Source organism: Alosa pseudoharengus, unplaced genomic scaffold, assembly GCF_046254945.1.
Source record: "Alosa pseudoharengus isolate Yale_2024_CS ecotype anadromous, Long Island Sound unplaced genomic scaffold, YU_APseudo_1.1 YU_APseudo_1.1_scf_6, whole genome shotgun sequence".
Lineage (NCBI taxonomy): Eukaryota > Metazoa > Chordata > Actinopteri > Clupeiformes > Clupeidae > Alosa > Alosa pseudoharengus.
Window position 1 is genome coordinate 17,009,234 of NW_027468848.1, and position 23,131 is coordinate 17,032,364.

Genomic DNA, 23,131 nt, shown 5'->3' on the forward strand with positions numbered 1-23,131 from the left:
ACCTGTTCTGGTGAAAATGGTGACTTTCCCCGCTGCGCCTAGCGTCCCCAGGCGGAAAACCAACCTTGCAACATTGAGACTACCGTCCAGGAAAGAGAAGTGAGAAACAAGAAACTCGTTTTAAATCGTGTTTCTTACCTTGTAACATTCACATAGACCTGCCAAACTTATGCTAACCGTTCGCTAGCTTGTAAACAAATCCATGTGCTTCATCGTTACCTTTTCCCAGTTTGAAATAGCTTAATGCACAATTTCTCCAGCAGAGGGGGAAATCCTGCCAAGTTTCCCTTTAAACGATCATTGCAATGGAACTAAAATATTAGTTTGTTAGGTTTAGACAAAAACTCTTTACTGCTCTTTTTAATGTCTGTTTTAAAGGAGATGCGTATTTTGATGTAAATGAATGTAACTTGAACACGGCTCTCATGTGATGCCTTACGTGTTTCATTATGTAGCTTCAGCAGCAGAAACAGGAGCTGGAGGAGTTGAGACAAGAGAAGCAGCAACTTCAGGCTGACCTTCAGGAGAATGTGGATATGGTGAGCCCATGCAATTAAAATCTGGAACCCTATTTAACCCTAGTTTTAGGCCGAGTCTTTCATCCTGGGTTTTGCCACTGACTTAATTATTTATTGATGGATTGATTGCGATAATTATCTCAATGATAGCTTATACATAACATGATTTTGCTACTCTTGAAATTGGTGAACAATATCTCTTACAACCACAACAGGTGAAACTATATAGAGTGCAGACATCAATCTCCCCTCCATGGGCACCTTCCTCTTTCTGAACAACTGTATTTTCACCGTAAAATGAATTTAATGTTTTTCCCATAGAAGAACTAATGATGTCTGCACTCATTGCATTGACAGACTGCACACATTTGATCTCTTGTTTTTGTGATAACTTTGCATGACAGACGGATTCTGATATAATTTATGATTTAAATGCTGTTTGTTTGCCTGTCTATCTTCAGATGATTGAGAACCAGACTGAACTGAGAGAAGCTCTGGACGAGGTCAGAGACCTGAAGGGCCAGCTGGTTGCTGCCCGTCTCGCCAGTGCACAGGTGAGTTGACATTCCCAAGAAAAATGCCAGAACTTTCCAGACATGTTTTTGGGCAAAGATAAAAGTCTGTGTCGTCTTGCCCCTCCACAGGTCCCAGATGCCACAGAGAACTCTCTGGAGGCCACTGCTGAACTAGACCGCCTGCGTTCTGAGATGACCTCTCTGACTGCTGAGCTAGACCATCTAAAGAGTGCAAGCCAGAGTGAGGGAGGGCAGAAGGCCCAAGAGTTGCAAGAGGCCTTGCAGCAGGAGCTCCACAAGGTTCAAGAGACGCAGCGGCAGAAGGAGGAGGAACTTCAGAGGCTCAGAGATCAGCTGCAGGCGGAGCTCCAGAAAACTCAAGAGAGCCCACCGCCAGAGCTACTCCAGGCACAAGAGCAACAGCGTCATTTAGAAGAAAAACTCCAGAGGGCCGAGGAAGTCTTGCAGCAGGAGCTTCAGAGAGGCCAGGACGAGCAGGAGAGGCTTCAGCAGAAACTCCAGAAGGCTGAGGAGCAGCAGGAGACGTTGCAGCACCAACTTTGTGAGATCCAGGAGCAGCAGAAGCAAAAGGAGGAGGAGCTCCGTATTGGCAAAGAGCAGAAGGAACTACTGGAACGAGAACTCCAGGAGATTCAGGAGATGTTACAGCAACAACTTTGTAATACCCAGGATCAGAGGCCTCATCAGGAGGATCAGGCACCACTGCAGCAGGAGCTTCATCAGGCACAGCTGGAACAGCAGCAACAGGAGCTCCTGAAGGCCCAGGAGCAACATCAGCAGGAGCTACTGAAAGCCCGGCAGCAGCAGCAGTGTCTCGAAGAAGAGCTCAACACTGCTCTAGAGCAACAGCTAAGCCTTGAGAAAGATCTGCAGAAAGCCCAAGAGCGGCTGGAACAGTTGCAGCAGGAACTACAGGAGACTCGACAGCAGCACAGTCAGGACTCACTGAAAGCCCAAGAGCGGCAACAGTATTTTGAGGAGGAACTCCGTAAAAACGAGCAACTGTTGCACCAGGAGCTTCAGAGAGCACAGGAACAGCAAGCGCAGCTGCAAGAGGAGCTCCTGAAGGCCCAAGAGCAGCTACAGCATCACTGCACTCCTCAGGACTCGAAAGAGGCCTCTGGGGAGCTGGAGAAGCTGCGATCCGACCTGAGCGCCCTCACAGCGCAGAGAGCAGAGCTGCAGGAGATCCTGGAGGGGCTGAGGGAGGAGAAGAACCAGCTGAAGAGAGACCTGGAGGAGAACATGGACATGGTGAGAACTGTGGAAAAACTGTCTGTGATGTGTGTTGTAGAGAACTTCTTGAGCTTGAAGCTTCTTTAGGTGTGTCTATAATCTGCGTGTGTAGCTAGATGTAAAGGTTGTATCAGCGATTTCAGGCCCAAAAAAGGCCCAAACATAAATGGACACATTCATCTAATCTTTCCTAATGATCCGCTAGCTGCCTGCCCCATAAGCAGGTCGTCCAAAAAACGCGTCTCTGTAAGCAGCCTAGGCTCCGAGATCTGTACACAAAAACATTTGCTACCAACAAGTGTTGCCAACCACTTAATGGCAAAATAAAGTGTTCCAACCAATAACCGACGAGATGCGCGTTTAGGAGAGTTTCAATTGCACGGGAGGGAGGGGGAGGGGGTACTGAGCTAGCTCTCTGTTTTGTTTGAACATCAACAGAACTGACGTTACCCCGTCATCGATGATACAACCTTTAACGTTTGTTGGGCTATACAACTGTTGTTGTATAACTGTTGATGTTGGGCTGGTACAACCTTTAACGTTTGTTGGGCTAAGGCGTTCTTTGGTGCTGGGTCAGTTATATTTAACTGCTTTTCTGCAGGCTCAACAAGAACTGGAGGAGCTGAGGCAGGAGAAGAGACAGATGCAGACAGATCTTGAGAACAACATGGCGAAAGTGAGTGACCTTTGTCCAATTCCTGCACTTCAGTCTGTTAGACGTTGCCACAAAATATTGAAACTAAGACTGACTTTGCCATGTATTGTTTCCCAGGCCAGTGAGCTGGAGGCACAGCTGCGGTGTGTGACTGAGGAAAGGCAGCGTCTGCTGGGGGATAACGAAGTAGCACAGACCCTCCAGAAGGAGGTGGATCAACTCCGATCTGAAGTCTCGTCCCTCAGTGCAGACAGAGAGCAGCTGCAGGAGAAACTGAGGGAGGACGAGAAGAGGCACTCGGAGGAACTGCAGGAGCTCAGCGTGCAGAGAGAGCAGCTCCTCCAGCAGCTCAGCGCAGCTACAGTGGAGAGCGCTGAGGAACTGGAGAGGCTGCGCTCAGAGGTCAGCGCCCTCACGACCCAGAGAGCCGAGCTGCAGGAGATACTGGAGGCCGTCAGGGAGGAGAGGAGCCAGCTCGAGAGAGACCTGGAGGAGAATGGTGGCATGGTGAGTTGTTTTAAGACCTTGTTTGGCTGAAATGATTTTCATGGATTTGTTATTTTGTAACCAAAAGAAACAACAATGTGTTCTCAAAACACCAGGTGTTTGGTAGAACTCTGTGAGTTCCTTTTGAATCTTAAAGATCTGACTTGGAGATTAAGAAGATGGGAGGGGGCTCTTTGTGAGATATGAGGCAAGATTTGTATAGATAAGGTGGAACTGTTGTTGTTTCAATACTTGTACTTCTTTTAGGCTCAGCAGCAGCTGAACGAACTGGAGGAGATCAGACTAGAGAGAAAGCAACTACAGACAGATCTGCAGAACAACATGGAAAGAGTGAGTGACTTACTATTGTACATTTTCAGGATATCCAGCTGGGGTTTTAACAGATTATGGTAACCCTAGAGACTCACCTGATGAAGTTGTATTGTTTTAGATACCTTGAAATGTCTGCATTTTCAAGAAGGTGATATGCACTTATGTCAAACAGTTGACATTTTCAATATTTTCTGCACGAAAACAAGGCTTCGGTTAGCCTGGCTAACGTCAGACCTCATCTCATTGAGATGGGGTCTGGGAACTAGACATTCATTTTCTCGTATTTGAAACGTGGCTTACGAATGCCCAGAGCCATTTATTGGGCGCTACGAATGTCTATCAAATGCGTCTGTACGTAGCTCATAACAGCTTTGGTGTGTCGTCATCGTCTTGCTGCCCTCCCTCCATTCTGTGATTAGTCCCCTAACTGAGGCGAAAATTTGCTCCATGGAATCCAGGCTGCCTAGCAGCGTGAATAAACTTGCGCGCGTAAGGCAGCATGGGAAAACCCAGGCTAGGCTTCAGTGGTAGAAAGTTCGGAATGTTGCTGTGAGTGAATGGAGTAATAACTTACTGCTGTGTATTTCTTACCAACAACAGAACTACGAAGTATTTTTTTCATTATTTCCCAAGAGAGACAGACATCCATTGGCAGTGTATTGCCAAAATAAAGCAAGATGTTGGACCATATTTTGACATTTTGCTCCTGTAGCAGCATAGGATTTCAAAACGTTGCGATGTGAAATGCCACAAAAAGCGGTTTGTGAATAGGTCTTAGTGAGTTAGGAGTCCTCTTGACTTCTTTTAAGCTGTCCCAGACTTAGGTGCCACTTTTGGGTCTAAAATGCCTCGTGAATTACTTTAAGTGAAAAAAAATTAGGAGTCCTAAAGTTAGGAGTGACACGCCCATTATTTTTAGGATTTGCTCCTAAATTTGCCAGTTAGGAGCTACTTTTAGCCTTAAAATTCTTTGTGAATACGGCCCCAGATTATTAGCTTTACTACTTGCTTGAGTAGTTGTGCTTAGTCCAACTTTGTTTATTCAATGTTTATTCAATGCCCATTTATTCATCTCCCACATTAAAAAAAAGTAAAAGATTCTTGAACGCTACGCGACTGTTCTGAAATCTTTGGTCCCATTAGAGTGGAAACCCTTACTGTATATCCCTTCATAATGATCTCAGGATCCAATTTCGTTCATTAGCCCCCTTTTCAACATGCATCATTGTGAGCATTAATGGTAAAGGTTTTTTGTCCAAGCCATCAGGATCGATATCAAAGCAGTTCAAATTGTAATAGACACTGTAAGTGGATGTAGCACGACAGCAGGTCTACCACCAAAGCTTTGTTTTAGCGCACAAAATGGTGACCACGTTATATAACCGCATTGAGTACGTTTTTATGAATCAAAATGTCCTCCTTGTGTTCCCAGGCCAGTGAGCTGGAAGCACATCTGCGGTGTGTGACTGAGGAAAGGCAGCGTCTGCTGGGGGATAACGAAGTAGCACAAACCCTCCAGAAGGATGTGGATCAACTCCGATCTGAAGTCTCGTCCCTCAGTGCAGACAGAGAGCAGCTGCAGGAGAAACTGAGGGAGGACGAGAAGAGGCACTCGGAGGAACTGCAGGAGCTCAGCGTGCAGAGAGAGCAGCTCCTCCAGCAGCTCAGCGCAGCTGCAGTGGAGAGCGCTGAGGAACTGGTGAGGCTGCGCTCAGAGAGCGCTGAGGAACTGGAGAGGCTGCGCTCAGAGAGCGCTGAGGAACTGGAGACGCTGCGCTCAGAGAGCGCTGAGAAACTGGTGAGGCTGCGCTCAGAGGTTAGCGCCCTCACGACCCAGAGAGCCGAGCTGCAGGAGATACTGGAGGCCGTCAGGGAGGAGAGGAGCCAGCTCAAGAGAGACCTGGAGGAGAATGGGGGCATGGTGAGTTGTTTTAAGACCTTGTTTGGCTGAAATGATGTTTATGGATTTGTTATTTTGTAACCAAAATATGAGGCCCTAATTTGAAAGATGAGCAAACTTCAGTATAAGTAAAATTGTTTTCAAAACTTAACTAAATCAATTTGCGTGAGCAAGACCTTAAGTCCTAACATTGATGAGTCTGCTCAATGCTCCCTCATGCCACACAATAGCTATTGTTCATACACAAGGACTTTGCCTGATGACAGACTTGGCTTTTTGCCTGCCATTTAAATTAGGGCCCCAGGTGTTTGGCTGAACTCTTGTCTGTTCGATTTGAAGCTTTTGATCTGATAAGTGTGGCAAGATTTGTAGTAGATTAGGTGGAAATATTGTTGTTTCAGTATTTGTACTCTTTCTTTTTTTTTTAAGGCTCAGCAGCAACAGAATGAGTTGGAAGAGATCAGACTGGAGAAGAGGCAACTTCAGACAGATCTGCAGAACAACATGGAAAGAGTGAGTGACTTAAAATCTTATCACTGTACATTTTCAGGGTTTCCATCTGGGGTTTCAACAGATTGTGATAACCCTAGAGACTCACCCGATGAAGTTGTAATGTTTTAGATGCCTCAAATGTCTGTATTTTCAAGAAGGTGATATTCTGTAAGTTTACGTCCATTAGTAATAATATTCCAATATTAACTCGATTGTATGTGCAATATATGAATATTAAACTAGGGCTGCACAATTATCATAATCACAATATGAACCAATAGGCGGGTCAATATATGGGGAAAAAACACCCAACCTCAAAAAAATGTATACAAAAGGCTTTTCAACTGATTATGATGCCTTTAGATGTACTTAATAACATATTAAACAGCTAGTAAAATTTTGTCCTAAAATTTTAATCAGACAGCACAGTATGTTCATGTAGGTGAATGCAGGAAAATGGTGAAGGCAACGTGGGCTATATCTGATATTGCATATAATATATATTCTTGTACGCAAGATGGTTAGCTTGCTATCTCATTTCTGACAAACTGAGATCTTAAGTATAGGTGAATCAAATGTAAAGCAGATACATTTTGACCTGTACTGTCCAGGGAAAACAGATTAAACACCCTAAATTGTATATATTCTAAAAGCATATACCCTCTAGATGAGAGATAATACCAATTAAGACATGTAAAACCGGCCAGTTGAAAAATGGGGCGGGCTGGGAAATGAAGGTTGATCTTGGCCAGCAGATGGCGGTACCGCCACATATAGTGAGTACTAAGCTACGACCCGACGTAATTCTATGGTCAGATTCAGAGAAGATAGTTTACTTCATTGAACTCACTGTTCCTTGGGAAGACAGAGTAGAAGTGGCCAATGAGCTGAAGAGAGCTAAATACACTGAAATAGCAGAGGAGGCAGCTAAGCGAGGTTGGAGTGCACGATTAAGGTCTATTGAAATCGGTGCACGTGGGTTTGTGGCCAGATCTGCTATTGTCTTGCTGTCTGAATTGGGCATTTGTGGTCGAAGTCTAAGGCAGGTGGTTAGTAACATGTCTTTAGCAGCAGAACGGGCAAGCGAATGGTTGTGGGTAAGGAGAAATGACCCTTCCTGGGGCGCAAGCTAAGGTAAGCTAACTGGCTCATTTGTTTTGTGTTTGTGATGGACTGTGCCTAGGTTGATGGTACTTGGCTAAGGTTTTTTATGGTTTATGGTTCAGTCCGCATCAACGGGACGGACCAACCTAGCCAACTTAGACCATGCCTAGGTTGGTTACGGGTATTTGGATGTTTGTTGTGGTAATATGGTGGCAGCATGGGGCGTAAGCTAACTGGCTAATTTGTTTTGTGTTTGTGATGGGGCCTAAGCTAACTGGCTAAGCTAACTGGCTAATTTGTTTTGTGTTTGTGATGGGCTGTGCCTAGGTTGATGGTTGGTTGGCCAGGGTTTTTATGGCGATGGTTCAGTCCACATCAATGGGACGGACCAACCTAGCCAACCTTGACCATGCCTGGCCTGGTTAAGAGTATTTTGGGTACTGGATATTTCAATGTGGTAATATGGTGGCAGCATGGAGGGGAGTGTCTCCAGGACGCTGGTTTCACTGTTAAGCCTTCATGAGGTGTCGTGGGCCTAACTTAACGAAACATCGGTGAATGAGGGTGCCCACTTGATAACCCCAATGACATGCCGCATACTATATACTGCTGTTGGATGGGCCATTTGTATTGTGCTTGTGACCATTTGTTGGCGGATTTGTGGGTAGTGTGCTTTTTAAAGTTAAACTTGAGCAGGGGCTTCTGAATGTGTTTTTACCTTGGATTTTGGCACAAGGGATTTTAACATCTAATCCTGTGTATTAATGTAATGTCTTCTCTTCCTCCATGCCATGGACATGGTACATAATCCTGTATTACATTTGCTCTGTATTAAAACACATTGATTTTAATATACACCTGTTTGTGTGGCTGAAAAACATAGAGCATCCCAAAGTATTTATTATGACCATCATTTGACCTTAAGACTGAATAGTAATTAAAGTATAGTAGCCATTCTAAACTCTTGGCAGCCATCTTAGTGTCCATCTTCAAAATGAACCCTTTCCCAAAGTCAGATTTTACTAACTTTTTAGTATGTTATTTAGCATATCCAATAATCCCAGAATCCATAAAAAACCTTTTGTATTCATTTATATGAGGTTGAACCCTATATTTACCCGCCTACAACGTAATTATCTAATCGCAAAAGCCACACATAATCGTGCAAAGTTAAGTCTGATTGGTGAGCTTCACAGTCGGTCGGGGGTGCTATGCTTCTTGTGCACTGGGCGTGCTCACCAATCTGGGGTGGCACAAATTAGACATGTGGAACATTTAACTGAATCAATTAATTGACTTTCAAAAATCATATCGCAAATCGCAATCCCAATATCTCAGAAAAATCGCAATTAGATATTTTCCCCAAATTGTGCAGCCCTATATTAAACCCAGTTATGGTTCTCTAGTCTTTAATTCAGACCTCTTTTGTATCTGACCCAGAGCATTAGTCCTGGTAAGTGAGTCTAGACAATCTCTCAAAATGTCCTCCTTGTGTTACCAGGCTAATGAGCTCCAGGCACAGCTGCGGTGTGTGACTGAGGAAAGGCAGCGTCTGCTGGGGGATAACGAAGTAGCACAGACCCTCCAGAAGGAAGTGGCTCAACTCCGATCTGAAGTCTCGTCCCTCAGTGCAGACAGAGAGCAGCTGCAGGAGAAACTGAGGGAGGACGAGAAGAGGCACTCGGAGGAACTGCAGGAGCTCAGCGTGCAGAGAGAGCAGCTCGTCCAGCAGCTCAGAGGTCAGAGGTCAGAGGTCAGCGCCCTCACGACCCAGAGAGCCGAGCTGCAGGAGATGCTGGAGGCCGTCAGGGAGGAGAGGAGCCAGCTCAAGAGAGACCTGGAGGAGAATGTCGACATGGTGAGGGGACTTTTTTTTTTTTTTGGTTTTGTTTTACCACCCCTTATCCCAGATTTCAGCACAGATGCGCGAAAACACAGAGGAAAAGATGTTAAGAACAATCAAATAGGTGCAGATGTTGGCCAATCAGATTGCTGAAAACATTTCAAAGGAGACAGTCATGTCATAGTCTCAAAATGCTGTTTTCCCTGTCCAAACACTGAAACTGGAGAGTTTTTAAAATGAACTGTTTTCATTGAAAGAAAACTGAGTATCCGAAAGGCCAAATCCGAAAGGCCAAAAAAGCAATCTCCATACCTAAATATACCCGGCTACGTGTGGACATAGCGTGAGGGTTGTTGAAGGTCACTGGTGTGATGTATTTAGAAGTCAATAGTTAAGATGTCGTTCTTTTTCAGGTGCAGCATATGAAGGCTCAGAGGACCAGCTATCCTGAACACTCAGAGCTGGTAAGCAATGTGGAGTCCACATCGGTGCTCATTTAACACCCTGCTTGACTTTGACATTGTACAATCAATACGCCATGGGTATGGCTCACTAAAACCAGAGAAACCGATGAGGTTGACCTAACAAAACAATCAGCGATGTGTGTGGGGTTTTTTTTTACGCATTGCCTCTCTCTGCCACTAGGTGGTGCAAGAAAATGAATCCCAGCAGAAATTGCAGGTGAGTACTTCACACCACACCACTATCTTGCACAATACCAAACCACTTCACACTACCAGAACTGACCTAGTGCCCTCTGCTGTCCAGGCGTGGTCCCTGCGAATCCAGCGTTTGGCCGATCAGCTTTCTCAGAAGCTGCGAAAGCGCTGGACAACAGAGCTACTGGCCTCTGCCGAGCTCACTGAGAGAAGACTGACCAAACAGCTGCTGTCCCAAACGCCACATCTGGCGCCCCTGACCACTAGCCTCAAGAAGAGCACACTACAGTTGCATGACCTGCTGTGGACACGACTGGTAGGATGGGGGGGGGGGGGGGGGCCTCTTCATCTCACCTGCATGTTCACTCTCTCTGACCCAAACATTCTAGGCTGCATTTGAATAGAGCACAGATACTAGAATTCAGTACATGCATAAATGTATGTGTACTGCATGTGCCCGCTTAAGCTTGGTTACCATTCAATTGTACATCTATTCTCTTTGTACAGAATGAAAATAAAATGGTAATGGTTCTCTGATCACTTCTGTGTGCTGACATGACGATGTGTCCTCCGCTACAGGCTACTCTACAGAAGCTAGCTGTGACTTATAGGGGCCACTACGAGGCACTGTGGGAGCAAGAAGCCTCTGCTGTTGATCAGAGTGGCTTGATTGCTCAGGCTCAGAAGAGCACCTCTAGTCATCCGTGTCCACCTCAAGATGTCCTCCTCTGCCTCCTGCTGGAGAGGAGGGAGCTCCATCTACAGGTAGGTCTGCACTGGCGCTGTGGCCGACACACCAGGTTGCTGCTAAATGCGCCCAAGTTGAACTAACATGGCAAAACACAGGGATTCGGCAGGGTCCTAAAAAGTCTAACAAAATGAGATAATGGTATGTATTTTAGGCCATAAGTCTTAAAAATGCACTAGGTCTTAATACATTTAGGTACATTTTGTTAACACTCATTTTAATTCTTCTTCTAAAGTGGTTATTTAACGCCCCCCTGGAGAATTTCTTTTACCTTAAAATAATGTTTCCAAAATCATTTTGATGGTACACAAACCTTTAATAGGGCGAGTGGCACTTCTCCAGCACTCTGAGCACGTCTTATCTCTTATAAAATAGCCTTAGGAAGTCGCTGTTGGGGTAGGAATAGTATAGCTGTGCGATGGCTGTGTGCCAGTACTCCATTCTAACCTTAGCTGCTGTTAGCCTGGCTAGCGCCACCACTTCTCAATGAGACGTGGTCTGGGAACCAAACGTTCATTTTCTCGTATTTGAAAAAAATGCCCAGATCCGTTTATTGGGTGCCACGGATGTCTATCAAATGTGTCTGTGCATAGTGCGTTCTGTGATTGGTTCCCTATCTGAGGCAAAAATTAGGGCGGTAGTTTCCAGGCTGCCTTAGCAGCGTGAATCAAATCGCGCGCAAGGCAGCATGGGAACACCCAGGCTAAGCTGCTGTTGCATTCACTCAGGAAATGGCTGCGAGTGCCCAGCGGCTGGAGGAAGGCGTGGCCGAGCTGGAAAAGGTCATGAGCGTGGAGCTTCAGCACCGCGTGCAGGCCAACCAGGGGCTGGAGGAGCTGAGCTCGCGCACGCCAGCCGAGCCCAGCGCACTCGGACGCCACCTCCAACAGGAGACCAGCCGCCGCCACAGTGTAGCCAGCTGTGAGCAAACCATCTGCCATGTAAGAGCCCTGCAATGGTCAAGCATGGAGTTGTGTGGTGGGATGTAAGGCAGAGGTGTTTTCGTCATGTGTGTTCTTCGTTCATTCACAGTTGTGTGTGTGTGTGTGTGTGTGTGTGTGTGTGTGTGTGTGTCTGTGTGTCTGTGTGTCTGTGTGTCTGTGTGTCTGTCTGGGTTGTAGGCCCTGGTCAGTGAGCAGCAGCGTTTGGCCAACAGCAAGGTGACCCATGAGCAGCGCCGCCAGACGGTGGTGCCACTGAGTCTGCTCCAGCCACCGGTCTCGGAGCTCCAGCAGGACAAGCAGCAGCTATGCTCCAGGCTGCAACAGGCCCTCACGCACACCCAGGTACACCCCTAGAGCAGCGCTGCTCACTCCCTCCACATGGCACACCGGGATGTAACCACATGCTTTCCCCTTCCAACCTCTTGAGCTCTTTGAGTGAGTGAGTGAGTACAAGACACTGAATATGTATGTTTCACAGTTTTACTGTATTAGTGACAGAATTTGATAACTACTTCACCAATTTTGTATGTAATGACTCAACCAATGAAATAAAGACTTAGTTTTATTGGGAACGACTATTCAGCATCTATAAGTATAGTTCATTTTGACTGACATGACAAAGCAATTGATACATGTTCAAAAGAAATTGAATTTGAGAAATTGCTACTATGATGTGCACAAATGACTAAATGTTGTGGAGGTTGAACTAAAAGTTATGAGAAATTTCATTCTGATCTGAGAAAAGCACCAAAGCAACTGAGAAAAACTGTAACAAGGTTAAAACCCCTCATTCTAACTCTGGCTCTCTCTTTCTCTCTCTCTCTCTCTCTCTCTCTCTCTCTCTCTCTCTCTCTCTCTAGACATTAGAGAAAAAGTTGCAGCATCTTCAGGAGGCTCATGATCTTTCATCTCAGCAGTGCAGTAAACAGCTGCTCCAGCTGAAGGAACTGCAGGACAAACTTGCCCACAGTCAGGTAAGGCTATGTGGACGTGCATATGCATACATCATGCCTTTGTTATGTGCATTTCTCCCCCTAACTGTGTGTGTGTGTGTGTGTGTGTGTAGACCCTGGCCCAGAGGAAGATGACTCCCAGTGCAGTGGAAATGCAAAAGATGAAGGATCGACTGGTGAACATGGAGATGGAGAACACAAACCTGAGCACCGGCCACCAGCAAGAGTATGACACACACATTTTCCATCTGAAACCTGTGCTTGTTGCTGTTCGATCATGATGGAAAGATCGATTAGTTGCTGGACCAAATCAATGTCAATGTTTGTCCTACAGTGGCTGCTGTTCTGTTCTGTTCTGTGTGCCGATGGAGCCCGCATGCAGTCGGCATCAGACAGTAACCTATTAGTGAGCTCTGTGGTCAAATCTGGAAACTCGATGCGTTTTCAAAAATTCCAGTCTTTGGGTAAACAATGGCATGGACTCTGCCCGCCAAAACGTGTGGTCGACTAGATGTCCATGTCATTTTGATATATTCTTCTGCAGATATTTTTACTCAAATGTTAGAAAATAAATATGCAGATTGGATTGTAGCCTGTGGAAGAATTATTTTCATTTCATATTTTCAGATCGGTTGGTGCAAAGTTACAAAGATTCTTTGTCTACGTCATTACAAAGTCCCAGAATGAGTCACTAATCACTAGTATTTATTAACAACATTAACGGCGCACTGTCTGGTATGGGTTGCCATGGTGGTTAAATCGCTAATGTTCATCATAAAGACTTTGCCTTTGCCCCCCCACCCTACCCCTACCCCTACCCACCCCCCCACCCCCCCCCCCCGCTCCCCCAACACACGCACACACACACACACACACACGGGTCATCTAGGACCCTCAACTGTACCAGTATCTAAATAAAGCCCCAGCACAAGTGTAATTAGCATCCTAATTGTGATCCTGATTTGTGTGTGTTTAGGCTGGAGAGGCTGACGTCAGTACTCAAATACAAGGAGGAGTTGATCCGTAAGCTGAAGGAGGATTTGAGGATGAAGCAGCAGGATGACGAGCATTCATGTGAGCACTCTCTGTCCTGTTCCCTTTTTCCTCTGTTTTCTTCCTCTTCTGCTCTCTCTCTCTCTCTCTCTCTCTCTCTCTCTCTCTCTCTCTCTCCCGCTGCTCTATCTGTTAACTAGCCAGGTGACCCGAGTTGATGCACAGCTGATGTTGGCTTAAATTGTGCACAGCTAAAGCTTTGAAAACTCACAGAATATAATACATTTGTAATACCCACAACTCTTCTCCCCCTCTGCAGATATGGAGGATAATCACTCCAAACACTGTGGCCAGCAGGAGGAGATTCAGCAGCTGCAGCAGAAAATTGCTCAGTTAGAGAGGTGTGTGTGGTGTGACTTGGGTGTGGAAAACACACACAATGACTTGTATGAGAAACAATATCTGCTAGTATTACTCAAGTGATGGAATGCATTGGATGCATAAGCATGGAAGAGGGCTGGTGTATGTACTGGTTGGATGAGTGAGTCTCTAGTTTGCTTTAACAGCTGTGTGTGTCTGTGTTTTTACAGCACTCTGTCCAGCCAACAGGAGGAGGTTGACCGATGGAAGCGGCGCGCTTACAAACTCAAGGAGAGCCGCCGTGAGGGGGGTCTACACACACCCACCAAGCATGGACGACCGCCCACACCCACCAAGCATACACCCACCAAACACACACTCCCGCTCACCCCTACTAAACACACACTCACACACACACAGGCGAGGCCGTCGCCCAGCAAGCGTCCGGCACTGGGCGAAGCACCGCTGTTGAATTCTCCCCAGCGGCCACTGCTGGATTCCCCCAAGAGCTTGTTCTTCGACATGCCGCCCGGGACCCATGGCCCACCCATCGCACGCACCAAGGGCTTCTTTGACAACTGTGCCCTGGGGCCGGCAACTGGTAAGCTTCCCACCCCACAGCTACAATGTTCAATTTAATCCAAGTCCATAAAGTTTTGCATATACATAGACATCTGCATGTTCGTCTGTATCATACATATGCACCACTGTGCCTTACTAAACCCATCCAGCTTGGTCCCTACCCGCGGCCCATCTTCATGACCTCATCACTCCCATACCCACTTATGCTTTTGGCCCATCTTCATGACCTCATCACTCCCATACCCACTTACGCTTTTGGCCCACCTTCATGACCTCATCACTCCCATACCTAGTATCCACATCACCTCCAGTCACACGCACAGATTCCACAGCAGCCCCAAAGGTGACCCACTCATTGCCACTCATATCTTTGCTACATTGCGATCACCTCACACAGCCACAGAGCTGTTTAGATGTCCAATCCATGTGGACTGCTACCATGTGTGCCAGCGCAGTCCCATCATGCACCTGTGCAGCCTGCATATATGAGGGCACCCTCTTGCTTTTTGTTTGCTACAGACAGTGAGGAGGAGGAAGCTGACTCATTGGTTTCGGAGGGTAACCCAAGTCTCTTCTGGGGGCTCACACTGGGGGGGGGGGGGTCTGTGGTGCACTTAACGCCTGTGTGTTCATCACTCATGTCACCAGGAGGGTGATTACTGTAACATGGGTTTGGTTTCATAAAGTGTTGGGGTGTTTTCACTTGACTACAGCTGATGGTCTCATCAAAGACTTAATTGACTAATAATAAAGAAGACTCCAAATAAATTGAGCTAACCGCATTTTCCCACCTATAGCGCTGGTGTTCAAATAGCACTTTACAAACTGCTCAGGGACCTGTTGAAGTGATTTCCATCCAGCTGCTTTGTGTGGCCTGAGCTAACAGATGTAATCAGTATCGTAAAATGCACTCCAGAGCAGCTTTTCCACCATCTTGCACAGGTTTTCACTCCCTCCCAAGCAAGGCTCACTTGGTGCCGTTTGCCGACTCGGGCGTCACCTGATGTCAGTTTGCATATGACTGATTTGAGTATGCTTGTTTGGAATGTCACCTTACCAGCTCTGCACAGATGGGGAGGCGGCGCCCCTGGCATTTAGAATTCAGCCCGGGTTGTTATACTGTCTGAATGTAGGCCATGATCAACCTACTCAGAAAGGCGCTGGAGGAATGGACCGATCCGACTTTTCCAGTCCCGAAATCAATACCCGGACTTCATATCGGCTGATTTATGAGTACCACTGTGATGCCAGTGTAGTCACTAAGTAGCCGTAGAGCTCAAAGCTACTGAACTGTTCTAGCGAGCCTATAGTGCCTGCAACTGACCCTTTGTTATTAGCTCCCTCAGGCAGTATTGGCTCTTATTTTAGCTTATTTAAGGCACAGTTGAGGCATGATATAGTGTAGTATGTGTATATGTTAACATAGAATTGGTTTGAAGATATTGGGCTCATTGGCCTGTTAGCCATTGGCACAGGATCTTTAGTCCTGGTGTTTGAAATAGGAACTTTGGCCTAGGCTACATTCACACTATAAGGGCCATGTAACCATGCCCTGACCGTTGAACTGGGCCTCTTGCTAGGGTTTCAATTCCAGGTTTTAGCCCAGTACATGTTATGTTATCTGTTAAGTTCATGCAACACGTTTGGCCCACAATATAAACTGGACTCTCGTCACGATACCTGATCCAGGTATTTGAGTCAACACACTGATTTTGTTTGGGATCGGTGCATCTCTTCTCAAAACCCACTTTCCAGGAAGTAGTGAGTCCCCTGAGCCTAAGAAATGTGTTTCTTCTAAATAAACAGGTTAAAACAAAAGAATGTAAAAATGTCCATCAAGTACAGCTCAAATAGATCAAAGCCTATGGAAATGCCTTTTAGCACATATTTACTCACCTCGACTTACTCATCTATGTTCATATCGGATTATCAACTACGTGTGTATGTGTACTCGTACATATCTTCTCTGTGTGTCTGGATGTGTGTGTGTATGTATGTATGTATGTATGTATGTGTGTGTGTGTATATATATATATATATATATATATATATATATATACACATACATATATATACACATACATATATATACACACACTCTTAATCATACGTATCTTCTGTGTGTGTCTGGACGTACGTGTGTGTGTATAAATAAATAAATATATATATATATATATATATACACACACACACCCACTCATGCTCATACATATCATCTCCGTGTGCACAGGGTCCACAGGGGGAGGCAGTGCAGCCAACAAGAAGGATGAGTGGTGGCCACAGTCCCCCAGACAGGGTCAGCAGTGTGAAACGCAGTGATGACCCTCCGTCCTGTCCAGTCCATTTTTCCATGTCTTGTTTTTGTCTCTGTTTTAATAATAATTGTATATACATTTAATAATGCTTTGTGCTTTCTTTTACTGCTATTTTTGGAAATAACTTGATTATTTTGTATTAAAGGAAATTTCACATTTTATATTATATGTTATGAGAAGTGTTATGTCCTTGTACCTTCCCTTACAAAAATGAAATGTTTGCAGCAAACTTGTGGGTGCTTTGTGGGAAACAAATGAGTTCACTAGAAAATATTGCCATAAGTTTGCCTATGTTGGCCGCAACAGTACCCTCCAGAATTATTGGCACCTTTGGTAAAGTTGATTTAAAAACGGGTATAAAGAAAATCTTTTGGTGATTTATTGTACTCACAATGAAAACAAGGAGGGAAAATCTACCCTTGAAGGGAAGCAAATTTATTCTGAGATTCAAAATTACTGGCACCCCTAGAAAAATCTTATGTACAAAACCTAACAGAAGTATTTTCCTATCTAATTTCAACTTATCTGAGTTAATCAAAGTGTCTGAACTTTCAGAAGTAGTTCATGACTTTCTTTTTTACTAAGGTATGAAAATAAAGTGACACAGAAGCTAAAACCTCTAGTCATTTTCAACATTGGAAAGACAATAGAATACACTAAATTTAAATAAAAAGAAAGTGTTTCAACATTTGTAAGTTAGGGAATGTGATTAAAACCAGTATTGGAGTTATCGACAAAGGTATCACCTAGGGCACTGGTTCCCAAAGGGTGGGTCGCAGGAGATTTTATTTGGGTCGCCTATTTGTGTAATAGGCCTAACTTATACCATTTAGCCAGGAAAGCTAACAGTTTTCTATTAGTTTGTTAACTACCAGTCACGGCCCTCTGCAATTCTGCATTTAGAATAACTCTGAAACTGGGGGGCGAACACGTCTCAGAGGGGACAGCGTGGGTCCCCAGAAAAAAAAGTTTGGTTAACACTGATCTAGGGGTCACCAAGTCCCCCAAAAAATCTTCAAAAGTGACCTCACTGCTGATAGATTATTTAGAGGTCATGCCAGGTAAAAGCCTGTCTAGTCATTTAATTACCAATGTAAAAGGCAGGAGTTACTGAATGGTACAGTGACTGTCAAGATATGTGGTCTATTGTCAGATGAAATGAAAATTTGGATAGGAACACTTTAGGTGTGTTTTGCATACATAGAATAATGACTATGAAAAGAGCCCCATGCTTTATGAGAATTTTGGTAGAGGGGCTGTGATATTGTGGGGCTGTTTTTTATTCCCAAAGGTCTTGGGAACCTAATTAAGGTGCATGGTATCATTGAACACCAAGAAAAACCCAAACATTTTCAAAGGAAATTAGTCAATCTCTGCCAAGAGACTGAAGGCCTTTTCACACTGCCAAAATCGCCGCGATTTTATGTACCAGAATCCCGGAACGACTGTCCCTTTCACAGACCGAGGCAGAACGGCGGGACAAAGTGTCTCGCCAAATTTACTACCAAGCCCCCTAGACATTTTGCCGAGTTTTTTCGTTCCAGCACCAGTGTGAATGGGTCAAGGCGGAAAGGGGAATCTGGGCGGGCATTTCGATGCTATGTCCAGCCCACCACAGGAGATTGCAAATAAATCTAACTGATAAAAAGCAGCAATAGCAGAGACGGCACATTATGTCAATGTTTAAATTCACTCATGAGCGTCTGTCTGCCCTATATTTATATCCTCTGATTGTAATGCTTACATATATCTAGGCGATATTTGTAACATTTATTTTGTATTTGGTCTGTTATAAAATCATGTAGGCCTATTGAACAATTTAAACACATTGTGGACCCTAAAGTTGGAGACATGCATAGACATTGCTGCAAATGTAAAACCGGATTACTCTGGAATGGCTAACTGTACAGGGGAATGCTTTGTGTTCGGTAAGGTCTGCTGTTTATTCTGATATATGGTTTGTCATGTGTTGAGGGAAAGTTCGTGATGTATTCCACCAAGATGAATGGGTAGGGAGATGGGCGCAGAAAATATGATTAAATGTGTTCACTGTGTGCTGTTTGTGTTTCACTAATTCACCGATTGGCTTAAATGCAGAGACCAAATTTCCCTCACGGGATCAAAAAAGTATATATACTTATACTTATACTTAGACGTGGCCTCGAAAAGGCACCAAGAGTGGGGGTGGAAAAAAGGAAAAAGAAGACAGCGGATTCTCACGAGTCGCTTGCAAGTAAGACAATGTTTTAAATAAAAAAAATGTTAGGTTTTTAGCCCTTGCATGCATGTTATGCCAGGTAATACTACTACTGTCAATAAACTTTGTACGTAAGCTTCTAGCCATGTTCAAGTGGTGCTAGGTTATTATTGATACTGGCTAGCTAGTTATGTTGTGGTGGATATGGATATGACAGACATCCCGAGTCTCCTGCATGTTGATAACGGCTCCTTGATGCCCGCAAATTAGATCAATCTCCCGGAATCTAGAGCGAGCGAGCAAGAGCGCCCACACTAGACCGAAACTTCAAATCGTGTGTGCATCTGAGTGTAGTGCGCACACCGACGGGGATGGAGAGAGAGAGAGCAGCAGGGGCGCCTGCAGGAATTAATGCTATGGTACGCACACCCATCACCCCCACCCCCCCCCCCCCCCCCCCCCCGCAAAAAAAAAAATTCACTCGTGAACAATATTGTCCGTTTTAGGTCCATGCATTGGTCAGCAAAAAAGTAGCCTACATAGCATAACAACATCCACATGCAATAATACAACGACAATGTCTACAATGACCTATTCATTTGGACAACTTGATACAGCCCTATACAGGCTAAGTTACCTTTAGTTTTGTTCTAGCGTAACGTGACGTCTGGCTTTAGTGCAGTCTAACGTTCTGACAAGCACACCAATCGCCTACCTTGTTCTTTCCCATCTGGAATAACTCCTTAAAACTCCTAGCTTTGCTGCCTCCATCCTTTCTGTTTTCGTTGTTTAAACTTGTGATATCCATGATGAGTAGGCTATTGAGTGAATTAGCTCAACATTGTGTGCTGATAACCATATATAGATAGCCGAGTAAAAGAAAACAACAAGTAGCCTATTGCGTGTCTGCGTGCGTATTCTCTCTCCTGCTCAAACAAAATGCGTGCACGTTAATTTTGATAACGTGTTCACTAACTTTACGTATTAGAAAATGGTAAATAGCCTAATGGCATGCAGCTAAAGGGATACTGTGCATAGTTGGGAAAGTATGGTAGGCCAATTTGGTGTGGATACACACACACACAAGGGAAATTTTCTGTTGTTGAGTAGTTTGATGGTACGCACAGTGCGTACGGACGTACACCTGCAGGCGCGCCTGGAGAGCAGTAGTGCATGTGTGCCTGTTCAAGACAGAGCATCCTGATTGGCCTGTTTCAGTTCAGTATTAGAAACAGGATCGTCATGGCAGAGGCAAAGTGCCCCCCCCCCCCCCCCCAAAAGGAACATTTAAGACCCATTTCACATCAGACTACACGAAAGTGTACCAGTGTCTCATAAGAGTTCAAAACTAGATGTACCGCAGAGCGGTACAAAATATGACCGCCGCCCAGTCCAGCACATTTTTTCCACAAAAAGAAATCACGCTGAAAGGCCTATATGATTCTAACTGTCTCACTAAATTGCATTATCCACACTCAATTCTTACTGGTATCTGCTAGACAACAAGTACCAAAACATGATTAGTTCATAGATTTCACATGTAAAATTCATTTTATACAACCCCACCTCCATCTTGCCTGTTCATAATTCTGAGAAATGTTTGATTGTTTGTGTTATGTTTATGTTATGTGTGTGTGTGTGTGTGTGTGTGTGTGTGTGCGTGCTTGTGTGTGTGCCTGCGTATGTGCCTGTGCATGCAAGCGTACATATGTCTACTGTGTGAGTATGTGTCATACGTATGATTACTGTGAATGTATGTGTGTGTGTGTGTGTATCTGTTTGTGCACATGTGTGCAGATGAAATGGGTTAACATGACCCCTGGAGGCAATCATACGGAAAAAAATGGTCATCCTAGGCCCTACAGTTCTCAAGATATTCACACAGAACTGTGTATGCCCTACCCTCCTTTCGGGGGTCCAGTCCAGCGGGGGGGCTACAGATCAAAACGAAAAATGACGGTTCCATGCTATCCATGTGGGGGTACATGCCCACCAAGTTTTGTGTACCCCGGTCTTTCAGTGTCCCGGGAATCCTTGTTGGTGTACGTCACTAAATGTACACATAAATTATTTTATTGTAAGGCCCCCCATGAACGAAAGCACACAAAACGTGGCATGCATTCGGAGGGTGTCATAATGATCCTACACTTTTAATTTCGTGCAGTTTTGACCTTGTCAGCCAGAGATATTGTGATGAAAACACCTCATTTTTTGCTTTTTAATTTTTAACTAGGTACGCGCTATACATGAAATAAGTGGTGATGGGTTGACATGCCCCCTTTAGACCAACATACACAAAAAAGGTGGACCTCCTGGGCCCTACGGTTCTCGAGATATTCACAGAAAACTCTCTCCGGCCACCTACAGACCAGTTGGTGTATAGTAACATAAATTAATTTATTGTGTGGCCCCCCATGAACGGAATTCCACAAAACTTGGCGTGCATACAGGGTGTCATAATGAAGTGTCAAGTGTTTAACGTGCATATTATATATTATATTACCTCCCTGAAATGTGTTTTTGCAGGTTGGGATGTCTGATATGAATTATGGGTTATCAGCACTCGGCTGTTTTCTGTTAACGTTAGCAATCGGTGCATAACACTAGCAATCCTTCCTCAGGTTGCTAGCTAGCAATGCTATTATGCTTAAACTGGGCTTGCTATTTCTTTTAGCTGCTAGCCATCAGAGATAGTCAGGTAGCGTTATCCTATTAGCCTAGTTTGCTTTGCATTTCAGGACGCTTTTTTGGCGTTTGTTATCAATTATGATCAAACGATCTAATTGTGTAGTGAAAAAGCTACAAGTGACACTTTCACAACATAATGATATGAGTGGGAAATGACTCTTGGTAAGGTGAACTTTGGAAAAACCATGCAACTGAACGTGATGTGATTTGCCAAATTAGACAGCTAGTTGTTGTTCTATGCGGTCATTTTCAAGAGGTTCATAGGCCAAGGGCGATATCTGTTAACCTGACTCTCGCCAGATGAATTTCGTTCCGCCTAAACACAATCTCAGTGTTTGATGGTTTTCATATTCAGAGTTGTCAATATAATTATTATATTGTGCCTCACCAGACCTCTTTTAAAGGTAAAATAGAGTTTTGATGTTTTAAATGTTCCAGTGACACATAGGCCTATATAAACCTAAAAGACTAATGTGTGCAATGTTTTTGTATGATGGTTCAATCAAAAATGCATTTCAGTAGAATCCCTGAATATTTTGTCTTGTATTTCTGAATGCAGGGTCAATGCTAAGATACATGCAAGGAGCAACTCAAGGCCAGGAGGAAGAATTAGATCAACCACCAACCAGCTCTGCAGATTCTGCAACAGCACTCAGCCCTGACCAACAATCCTCAAATAGCCCAGGTACAGATACAATTCGGCACACAAGCCGGCTATGGTAACCTAACAATTAGGCTGTGGGGCTATTGTAACCTAACAATTAGGATTTGCTTTGCCTACACTGCTGTTTGGTTGTCCCAAACTTTGAGACGATCCATACTCGCATTAACTGAATCTTATCAACCCGAACTGCGATGTTCCAAACAGAGTGACAGGGTGCAATGCCTAATAATCTCACTGCCTTCGGCATAACTGCTAACAGTGCGCCTAGGCCTACTGTTAAAAACCTGAAAAATATTAAACTACTGTTTTCTTTTCATGAGGAGCACTAGGCCTATGCTTGAATGTTAATGACTGAATGGAACGTTGTGTTTTTAAGCGCCAGAACTGCTAATCACGTTGTGTGACAAAGTTTACACCAATCATCATCTTCTAATGTATTCTTATGTTGAGATGTCCATTCTCTTTGCCCTAGGCTATCATTTGTGCGCGAAGTATGTTTCAATTAAGACAGTACACAAGCTATTTTTATTGTTGTAATATTGTTCCATGGTTCCATGGTTTTGGAAATCACACACCTGCTGCATCTGAAGGCCCACGGGCCACGCATAATAAGGCCTACGACTATCACTCTACACGCCCCCTGTTGCACGTCACATTTAAATTTGCTAGCTGATCCTGCCTCCTGACTCCCCAAAATGCCGCATCATGTGACCGGCAAATTTTCACCTCGTTTTCAGACACACGTTGCAGCAAAAAGACATCTCCTCTTCCCGCAAACTTAGCGTGATCTCTGTGTGAAAAGGCCTAGAGACTCTGCCTAGAGACTAGTTGGTCATGATTGGATCATTCATCAGGTCAATGAACCAAAACGAACGTCCAGATCAAAACAAATATGGTTTACTGAACACAAAATCAAGCTTCGGAC

General features: G+C 44.6%; 1 protein-coding gene across 1 annotated transcript in view; it reads left to right on the forward strand.

Moving 5' to 3' along the window:
* The window catches only part of cenpe (centromere protein E), a 28,087-nt gene extending 11,269 nt beyond the window's left edge, over positions 1-16,818 (forward strand). Inside the window, exons 24-44 of the mRNA XM_076269674.1 lie at positions 456-539; positions 980-1,072; positions 1,163-2,308; positions 2,892-2,966; positions 3,063-3,452; positions 3,699-3,782; positions 5,197-5,685; positions 6,094-6,177; positions 8,762-9,118; positions 9,517-9,567; positions 9,749-9,784; positions 9,872-10,078; positions 10,342-10,527; positions 11,239-11,451; positions 11,632-11,796; positions 12,315-12,428; positions 12,521-12,633; positions 13,384-13,481; positions 13,720-13,801; positions 13,991-14,361; positions 16,573-16,818. Coding sequence (XP_076125789.1) covers positions 456-539; positions 980-1,072; positions 1,163-2,308; positions 2,892-2,966; positions 3,063-3,452; positions 3,699-3,782; positions 5,197-5,685; positions 6,094-6,177; positions 8,762-9,118; positions 9,517-9,567; positions 9,749-9,784; positions 9,872-10,078; positions 10,342-10,527; positions 11,239-11,451; positions 11,632-11,796; positions 12,315-12,428; positions 12,521-12,633; positions 13,384-13,481; positions 13,720-13,801; positions 13,991-14,361; positions 16,573-16,661 — 4,527 coding nt within the window. The 3' untranslated portion in view covers positions 16,662-16,818. The remainder of the gene's footprint in view (positions 1-455; positions 540-979; positions 1,073-1,162; positions 2,309-2,891; positions 2,967-3,062; positions 3,453-3,698; positions 3,783-5,196; positions 5,686-6,093; positions 6,178-8,761; positions 9,119-9,516; positions 9,568-9,748; positions 9,785-9,871; positions 10,079-10,341; positions 10,528-11,238; positions 11,452-11,631; positions 11,797-12,314; positions 12,429-12,520; positions 12,634-13,383; positions 13,482-13,719; positions 13,802-13,990; positions 14,362-16,572) is intronic.
* Positions 16,819-23,131: the final 6,313 nt, after the last annotated feature.